The sequence below is a fragment of the Priapulus caudatus genome, unplaced genomic scaffold (assembly GCF_000485595.1).
Source record: "Priapulus caudatus unplaced genomic scaffold, Priapulus_caudatus-5.0.1 Scaffold528, whole genome shotgun sequence".
Taxonomy (NCBI): domain Eukaryota; kingdom Metazoa; phylum Priapulida; class Priapulimorpha; order Priapulimorphida; family Priapulidae; genus Priapulus; species Priapulus caudatus.
In genome coordinates this window covers 221,656-231,305 of record NW_014577589.1, presented here as the reverse complement: position 1 = coordinate 231,305, position 9,650 = coordinate 221,656, and the positions used below count along the sequence as shown (strand labels likewise).

Sequence of the window (9,650 nt, the reverse complement as noted above, 5' to 3'; positions counted from 1 at the left end):
CCCACACAACGACATCACACTAGACATTGGATGACTTTGCAGAACATCTACTGCAAACATTTAGTGACATACATTAACAGATTGCACATTGTCATTAGAATTGGCTCTTTCTCATTCAGTTATCCATCCGATTTCCTACACAAGCTTTGCAGAGATCTGATTCCATGCCTGTAGCAGAGGCATGCACCGACACGCGCAAGAATTATTCCGAAGTGGTCTTGGCGACTCTCGCGTAGCGAAACGAGTGCGACACCGGGGTCACAGTGTGGTCAGCCACTCACAGCATGGTCAGCCGGCCACAGCGCGGTCAGCCGCTCACAGCGCGGTCGGGGCAGCCGCTCACAGTGTGGTCAGCCGGCCACAGCGCGGTCAGCTGCTCACAGTGTGAGCAGCCGGTCACAGCGCGGTCAGCTGCTCACAGTGTGAGCAGCCGGTCACAGCGCGGTCAGCTGCTCACAGTGTGAGCAGCCGGTCACAGCACGGTCAGCCGCTCACAGCGCGGTCAGCCGGCCACAGCGCGGTCAGCGCGGCCACACGGCGGCCCCAGCGCAGGGGTTCAGGCGGGCCAAGTGCAGTCAACCCCTCACGAGACCGGTGCCAGGCCCCCGGTCACAGCGCGCGTCGAGCCGGCCACAAGTCAGTCGAGCCGCGTCACCAGCACTGCGTCAGACCCCCCGGCCACAGCGGCAGTCAGCGGCCACAGTGCGGTCAGCCGGCCACAGTGCGGTCAGCCGGCCACAGCGCGGTCAGCCGACCACAGCGCGGTCAGCCAGCCACAGTGTGGTCAGCCGGCCACAGCGCGGTCAGCCGGCCAAAGTGCAGTCAGCCGCTCACAGCACGGTCAGCCGGCCACAGTGTGGTAGCCCGACAGCGCGGTCAGCTGGCCAGTGTGGTCAGCCGCTCACAGCGCGGTCAGCTGGCCACAGCGCGGTCAGCTGGCCAGTGTGGTCAGCCGCTCACAGCGCGGGGGGAATGTGGTACGTGGTCCTTCTAGCGCGGCGACGAGTCGCGGCCACCGTCGACGCCTTCACAGTTTCACCAAACTTGCCGACGACTTTACGTCGTCGCTGAGATCACGCTGCGAGTCGTCCTTCCGTTTGGAATCGTATGCCCCTGCTGGAGCCACTATCACCGGTGTCAGTCTCGCACCGCTCGTGAGCGCCTCGTCACCCAGCTTAAACACGCTGGAGGACGTCGTCGTTGGCGACGTGCTGGTGGCTGGCTTCTCAGGCTGCTGCGTAACGACGGACGTGACGACGACCGACGTCGGGTGCGCGTGAGTTGTCGCAACCTGTCGAGGCGACATACGGTGGTAATTAATTGTTAGCGAATAGGAGTCGTCGCGGAAAGTAACGACTGCTTTCTCTACAATGCACCGCTTTAAAGAAGTGTAGAGAAGTTAATGATGACCTTGTTTGGGAATATGGGTGCAATCAAAAGTAGATAATATAACATAACATGTTATATTATCTATTCTTGGTGCAATTCAATGTTACCACAGCTTCCACGCCTATGATAGCTAGTAGCGCCACCTATTGGTAGAATACTGCATATAATCCTCCTTTGAGGAGATAACACAATGCATATTGAAATTTTAGCATTGAATGAGCTTCTTGAGCTTTACATGACAACTCACCCTTAACTGAGAGATGTCTGTGAATGGCTTGGAGGTATCGCCCGTGTTACGCCGCTTGCATATCGGCATGTGTGCCCGCAAAATGAACTCCAGCTGTTCCTTCTGACTCTGAAGCTCATGTATCTCCTCCTCTATCTGACTCTTCTCATCCTCCAGCTTCTCCGTTTCCTGCAAGGTCAAGCAATTACATTGAGAGCAATTAGAGTGATTGAAGAGCACATAAGTATTATTGTACATTATTTATAATCATTTTCATACAGTTAGTATGCTCACCCTGACCTTGTGATCTCAAGAGTAACTTGAACCCCAACAGTCCTATTCCACAATATCTTGTATTGGTTTCAGTCCCCAGTGAATAAAGACCCTTAGCTACTTAATGAAGAAACTCACTTAAAGTAAACATTAAAATCTTCAATCAAAATAATTTATTACCAGAACCCAGGACATATTTTAGACAAAATTCGAGCTTGCGATGGATGACATGCATAGTTGGCTTAAAGAATCAAAAATTATAGCATAAAAACCTGCATAAGAGTGTTTGTATGGTCCAGTCTTCGTTTCCGACACTTTGCAGCTGCGAGTTTATTCCTCTCTCGTCGAACACGTTTCCTCTCTTCTTCTTCTGGTGTGAGCTAAAACAATTACATGTACCACATTGGAGTTTAGTGAGAGATCTGACTAAAAAAAAACCCCAGATAAGCAGCTAATTGCAGCTCACGCACGCTATATCGCCACACAATGCTATTTTCGAGCGAGTATCAGGGGTCGAAATTCGCTATATATAGTGATTGCGCAACACAAGTGTTTTTCACCTGACGCAAACGATGTTTTGTAGCAACTTGCGGCTGCCGCAAGTCAACAATATGCCAGCTACTTACGTATGTAGAAGTCAGACCAATTTTATTTTGATTTCTGTCAGTTTGACAAGATGACAGTCACACTGACTCTGAATCAGAGCAGGAAAACACAGAAGACATAGAATAAATCATAAACCAAAACAGGGAGGAAGGGAAGGGGTACTGCCAGTGTGGAGAGCAACAGAGGTAGGTGGAAGTAAAAATCTCTTGGCGCAAGTAATTGTTTAACCTAACATGCGGCAAGTGTTTTTTTTGCGAATTTCGACCCCTGGAGTACGCAGCGAGACGTCATCCTGATTTGGAAGAAGAACAATTGTGGAACACCGACTCACGTTTTCTTGCTTGATTCGGCGGCCGCCAGTTTTGCGTGAGACGGCCGGCATTGGTATCGTCCCCATTGTGCTTATCGTGCTCACATCTGCTGGCCGACCGATCATGATGTCCGGAATGCCAAGCTGCGCCGGCGCGTGCTGCCAGTAGATGGCGTCGTCTTCCACCGAGTGAAATGACTCACGCGACATGTCGCTTGATGTCGTGTTGTCATATATCGGCGGCACGAACCCAGCCTGCGCACAAATCGTCGACACGCGTCTACGTTAGAGAAGCCGCGAGCCTTCCGTTCCGTTGTTAAGCAATTCCTTCTACGTTCCACGAGGAAGCTACAGCTTCTTTGCAAGTGTATGCTCAGCGTTTCACTGAGATAACAGGTATGTGAGGTAGTTGCCACGAATCGCATTGCTAGCTCAGAGTACAGAATAGTGTGATGCCCCAGAACGTTCACACAGAGCTGCCTATAATATGTCACTGTTGGCGTCTAGAACGCTTTTCTTAGTGTGACTATTGGCGATTAGTCACAGATACAATTCTATTAGTGTAACATTGCTCTCTGGCACGCCTCTCTCAATGTTGTGGTTAGTATCTAGAAAACATCTCTAACTATCACAATTAGTCTCAAAAACAATCAGTGTGTTGTCACTTATTGTCATCTTATTAGTAGTACTTATTAGTGTTGTCACTTATTGTTAACCTTTAAAACACATGCACCTTATAGTTTATACTGGTATTATGGTTAATCACTAGAACATTTCTATCGTCAGCGCTACCGGTACATCATTCTTTACAACATGTCGCTCCATGTCACAATTCGTCTTTAGAAAACTTGTCTTAGTATTTCTTTCATTTCGAGAGCAGACGCTTCTCCTCATAGCGTCACCTTTAGTCCCTAGAACAGTTGTTGCAATGCCATTTCTCTCAACAAAGATGTACCACTGCAGTACATTTATTACTAGAGGTGTACCTGATTTGCAGCATGCTGTGCAGTCGTCGTCACTGGCACAGATGTAAGCTCCAGGAACGTCTGCTCAATATTGGCCACCGTCGTCGGCGTTAACGTTGGCGTGGTCACCGTCGTCACGCCACAGACCAGGGGGATGGTTGACTGAAAATGATACCGATGACGGGTGTTATTTCTATGTGACAATCCCTTTAACCTTACCGCAAAGCTTACCTTATAGGTATTAAACATTAATTAGCTCACTTCTGTGATCTAGCAATCACGAATACAAGAATCACTTTCCTATCATTTTTAATATAGACCTGTAAACATGATTGACTTTAAATGTAAATTTCTGTATATCCAGAGTTATAAGGCCTACTATGTTTCCTATATCAATGCCTATCCCTTGTATCAAGAACACCTTCAGGCTTCTTCTAAGGAGGGAATCTTACATTTTTGTATTTGATGTTCATTGTCTTTTATATTGTGCTGAGACTACATCAATATACCAGCAAATGGAATAAGATATCTTTCACAAGATTTTAAACTGTTTACACATGTAATAAAAGAAATCTGTCCTTTTTTCAAATTGTGAATGCCGTCACATTTACTTCTCAATATCCAACAGCTTGGCGTTGATATTCCACAACGGTCAACCCATAGTGCCAGTGTGTCAGGTATCTGGTGCAATACCGTTCAGGTATTGCCCAATCACGAGAAAGCTGATAAATTTTTATGGCAGGATATATATAGATGTATCATTGTATGTGTGGCAGGTTGCACGTGAATCCAATGTTTGGTGTACTGTATTCTCTATCCTCTTAACTGGATAACTTCATAATAATTAGACAGCAATTTCATAGGGATTATATCGAAGGCAGAGAAATAGAAAGCTGATTAAATAGACAGATCAACTCCGCGAGTAGAAAAAGCTCCTGCGTTTCGATGAAAATTCTAATACATATTTCTAATTTGTATGAACTATAGATGTTGCCATTTGTAGTTCAGTAACTCAAAAAAGATCACAATATCATACAACACGTCTATTGTCTATTGACCGTGGCATTTACTACGTGGCGTACACTTGCACTTTCCATATCGTTATCACACCACAACTTGTAACCCGACCAGGCTGTGTGACTGACGTCAATATACGTATCTAGGTATTATAACCCTAGCAACACCGTTTCTTGGAGCTACACAACTTGTAGCCCTCTGATATAACCCTACCCCGATTCTAAACTACTAATACTATACCTAAATGGTATATTACCTCACACACAACGCGCGAATAGACAGACAAACGGGAGATATTTGCCATATTCATTTTACGCTGTGGCTATATGATCCTATAAGCCCGGCAGCCGGGCACGGTCTTCGATTTCGTAAATGCCTGGCAGTTCCTAACCCTAACCCTTGTTTACTTGAGATAACGCTGAAAATTAAAAACTACCGGGCATTTAGGAAATCGAAGACCGTGCCCGGCAGCCGCCAGTAATATAGGGCCTATGCCGGCTGCCGGGCACTCTGTAGGTATTATTAACCTATCTAATTTGTGTCGAGGTACAGTATCTACACACGCGTACGCGCATACAGTCTAGACAACACATACATAATACAGTCCTATGTCAACACAAACAACGATCAGTTAGTGAATTACAAAGGTCTAATGGCAATATTCTACTAAGTAAATAATACTAGGGCCTACGAGTAGCAGTAACATAGTAAAAGTAGCTCTAGTACAGGGCCGCTCTAGTAGCTCTAGTATGTAGCCCGCTTACATGCGGCTATAGTACTAGAGTAGAGCTAGTAAAAGTGGCATGTCACGGTCAGCCTACCTACCGCGTCATGTGATAGTGTCGTAGCTGATGTCGACGATATAGCAAGACTGTTTGGTCTGACAGGGTTGGCAGTCGATGCACCGTTTGCCATTGATGATAATATTCCTGCGACTGTGTACCGCGCATCACCAACTGTTTCGCCATCTGCCTCGCTCTTTGTTCTTTGAAAGTACATGGCCCCACATGTATGTAGGTCACTTCCGGAACAGAATCGTAGCGACGAGAGAAAATGACGCAGTTCACGTTGATTACTCACGCCATCAGCACGATAGCTATGGCGGCAGGGAAACACCCGTAGCACTGCTTTTCTCGTACGCACAGGATCGCGCCCGTAGCTGCTGCGTAAAGACGCCCGGTAGCTTTACATGACGTCACGCTGCGCGTAATCGGCTGAGCAGCGGTAGCTATTTGCAGGCGCATGATCGGCATTACTCATTCGCATCACGTGGATAGACGTGAGACAGGCACCTGACCGCCACGGTCCACGCTCCATTGGCGGCAGTTCACGATAAGGTTACTGTTGTCCGCCCGCATGTAGTGATGATGTAGCCAGTAGGTAGGCAGCCGGGGGCCAAAGATAACACGTCGAGGCAGTCAAAGAGACGCTATCTCGACACGAGTGCGTGTACGCATTCATTACACGATCGCATTTACGCACATCTAGGGGGCCCTAGAGGCAACGTATTGGCGCCGAATGGTTCCTCAAAAGAAATAGAAACACATGTGGTGGCACAGGCGGCTACGGATGCTTTACAGGATATATAGACTATATCTATGCTATCTAAGTTATAGGGCTACGTATAACGGGTAGATCGGGTGCCGTTGTACAGACTACGAATTCTATGACACATGAGCACATGTATAAGCAAAATTACGTAAAAATCGCTGGGCGATCGATAAACCAAGTGGCACACGCGCAGGGGTGTGTACAGGGGAGGGGGTCCAGGGGGTCCGGACCCCCCCCCTTGCTGCGCGCAGAAAACGCATCTAAGGTGGTCCTAATTTCAAAAATTTTTGAACAAGGACCCCCCTTCGCGTGCTCCCAAGTTTGGGTCACGGTTAGACCCCCCCCCCTCCCCCGGTACAAATCCTGTACACGCCCCTGACGAGTTATGCTTTTATTTTCCATTTATCTAAGTTCATTATTATGCAGAGACGAATGTTGGCGCCCGAGGAATTTCGCAGACTTGTAACCTCGAAGCCGATGCCTCCACTTCTGCTTTGCCAGCAGCTCTCAAAGACATGGAGTCCTTAGACTAACCCTAAAATCATCTAGAGCCATCCGCTCGTCCATGAAGAGCAACTGTCTTGACTGACTGAAGATTTGCCACCAGGTGGTGCGATCATTAGCTCTTTCGTCCCGTCCCCGTTGCCCGACCGGTCGCGCCACTGCGTGACGTATCAATCTATCTTCTCAACGTAATGTTCATACAAGTATCAACGTGATTTATATGCTCTGCTGGTACTATCTAATATGCCGGACCGTACCTCGCCTACTCCACTAACGAGTCTAGGTAGTCGCCTACGCCTACTCCCTGACCCTAACCCTAACCCCAACCCTAACCATATCAGATAGTTACCAGGGTACGTTCCGGTATATCGGACCGTACCCAGGGTACGTTCCGGCAGTACCCTGGGGGACATAGACCCTATGAGCACGCGCTAATAATAAGTGCGCGTGTAAAGAGTTAGGACAATCTCAAATTATCCAGTGATATATCTATTTAGCATCAATAACAGACGTCGACGAACAGCTGGCCGAAGGCTGAGTCGAGCAGCTCGTCAAAGGGGGGTTTGGGGGTCCTCCCCCAAGAAATTTAAAAAATTTAAGACACCAAGATGCCTTTTTAGAGCTGAAAAATACTTTTCAAAACTCTAACAAATATATATTTATACTTCAGTATAGGCCTAATTATTTCGGCATCTGCCAATTTACATGTCAAATCTTTGTTCTTTAAAGTATCTTCATGTAACCTGATAATTATTAACGAGAGAAAAATATATGAAACGAACTATATGGAATTATGAAACTGGACCAAATATTCCTGTGCGATGATCGTGATTTTTTATAAACCTATCAACTGCTTACTCCAAGTCCAAACTGTCCAATTTCTCTTTGTGCACGTTAAGCAGCATCACGTACGTTATTTAGACGCAGTTGCGTCATTGTAGAGCGCAGATATGTTTTTAGTCGTCGCAATGCAGAAAACGATCGTTCGTTTATATTAAACTAATCCGGAAACTAATTATATTAAATAATTATATAATAATAATTATATTGAACGGACATAAACAATGGCGCTCACAATGGCCGAGCAGCAGACGATCGTTTCTGGTACAGTATCAGCAATTAAAGAGATCAACACATGTCTTCTTATAAACATTCTTCAGTTTATTACCGGTACTATATAGTCATGTAGTATTATATATGCGTGTATACATAAATTAGATGTGATTTCAGATCATTATATGCTCGGGATTGCAATAATTGTAGATCTGGCCTGTGCATCACGAAAATGTGTGCTTGAAAAAAATTATGATCGGAAAAATTATTGACCGGACTGGCCAGACCGGCTCCGCCGGCCCTGCTCTAGCAGAAGGGAAGGGGCTACACTGGTAGAGAGAGCTACGTTGCTGTGTGGTTGCTTATGCTCACCAGAGAAACGTATCATTGTGCACGTAAAAGCAAACCACTCCCCAAGGAAACTCACCTGCGTGGGGCAGTTAAAAACCACGCACGCACGCGCCCTGTGTCGATGTGGTGGCACCCCCCCGTCAACGGCACCTTTGGTGGGTGGCAACGTAGACGACAAGCCAGAGAAGGATTTTTATTTTCATGCTGGGGTTCCAATGGCAAACGTGGCTCGCTTGTGCGACGCACGCCTTAGCAAGCGGGCGGAGAGTGGCAGCAAGCGGGCGGAGAGTGGCAGCTAGCAGCCACGGCGCCGCAGCAGCGTGTCAGATATGGATTGGCGATGCGCTGTATGTTGCCTGCTTGTAAACCAGCACCGCCTGCTCATTATGCGCGCTAGCAGAACGCTAGACGGCTCCTCCGCAAACTACCGTCGCGGGGAGCGCGTGCCGAGCCGACCGGCAGGCGGCGATATGGCGGCGGAGCGGCACGCATCTACGTTGGTGGCTGGCGGCGCTGACTGGCTGATGCGGGTGGAGCATGGTCAGATGGTTCGTGTATCCGCCTTTGTTGGTACCGCTGCGCACGCTCGCGGCGAAGGTTCTTGCCCTTGCACCGATCGAGTGACTGCTGTACAGTAGCGGATACAGCAGGCGGTCATCCGCAATAGATTTTACTCGTGCCACAAGCAGCGCCGCCATCTTTTGGTGCACTGGATATTCGGCTCCCACCGCGACTGCTAACTATATAGGACCCGCCTAGTTGCCAGCGGCTTGAGGACTCGGGGTATTTTCTAGGATTATGTAAAGTACACGCTCCGCATTGTGGCGCCTTAATTCGCCGTGTTCGGAACACCCAAATGAAGAATGGATGGTACTAGGTCGCCAACAGCGCTTATGTAGGCCTACCCGTGAGTGTATATGACGACATCATCGACGGCGCCGCCACAACGTAACGTCAACATGGCGCAAGCTACGCTACTGAATCTGTGGGAAGTGGTGGACGACTACATTGAGTCGCACAAGGAGGTATGTTTGCTCGATATGTTTTACGTTTTGTTTTATGTAAACCTAGCTGGGCGGTCAACACGCCGGGTAGATGTGTTTACATTATTATACTTCGCGTATTATCAAGATTATGTATTATTATGGGTACGCGCTCGATCGTATCTGTAGTCTGAATGAAGTGGTTTCGCCTATAGGGTGGCGAAATTAAGCTCGATTAATGACGTGTACGTACGCGTAAGCCGTTGATTTCCATATTTATTTTATGATTTGTCAATTTAACTGTTAATTTAATTTCTTAAATTATTTTATTTTAATTTAATAAATAATTGACATTTATTTATTTGCTAATTTAATTTTTACTTTCAATTTTAGATATTCGTATGTGTATGGATATGTTCCCG

The 9,650-nt window shown here is 47.2% G+C and overlaps 2 protein-coding genes across 2 annotated transcripts in view; one reads left to right on the top strand and one right to left on the bottom strand.

Annotated features, from left to right (window-relative positions):
• Nucleotides 1-694: 694 nt before the first annotated feature.
• Nucleotides 695-5,989, bottom strand: LOC106811334 (fos-related antigen 1-like). The gene is made up of 6 exons (XM_014814915.1): nucleotides 5,612-5,989; nucleotides 3,791-3,931; nucleotides 2,826-3,059; nucleotides 2,161-2,268; nucleotides 1,637-1,804; nucleotides 695-1,291 (listed from the first exon to the last, which is right to left on the bottom strand). The coding sequence occupies exons 1-6, from the start codon at nucleotides 5,783-5,785 to the stop codon at nucleotides 1,028-1,030; spliced, it is 1,089 nt and encodes a 362-aa protein (XP_014670401.1). The 5' UTR covers nucleotides 5,786-5,989; the 3' UTR covers nucleotides 695-1,027.
• A 2,723-nt stretch (nucleotides 5,990-8,712) lies between these two features.
• The window catches only part of LOC106811332 (zinc finger protein 2-like), a 5,777-nt gene continuing 4,839 nt past the window's right edge, over nucleotides 8,713-9,650 (top strand). Inside the window, exon 1 of the mRNA XM_014814913.1 lies at nucleotides 8,713-9,270. Within this exon, the coding sequence (XP_014670399.1) occupies nucleotides 9,163-9,270 (108 nt within the window). The 5' untranslated portion in view covers nucleotides 8,713-9,162. The remainder of the gene's footprint in view (nucleotides 9,271-9,650) is intronic.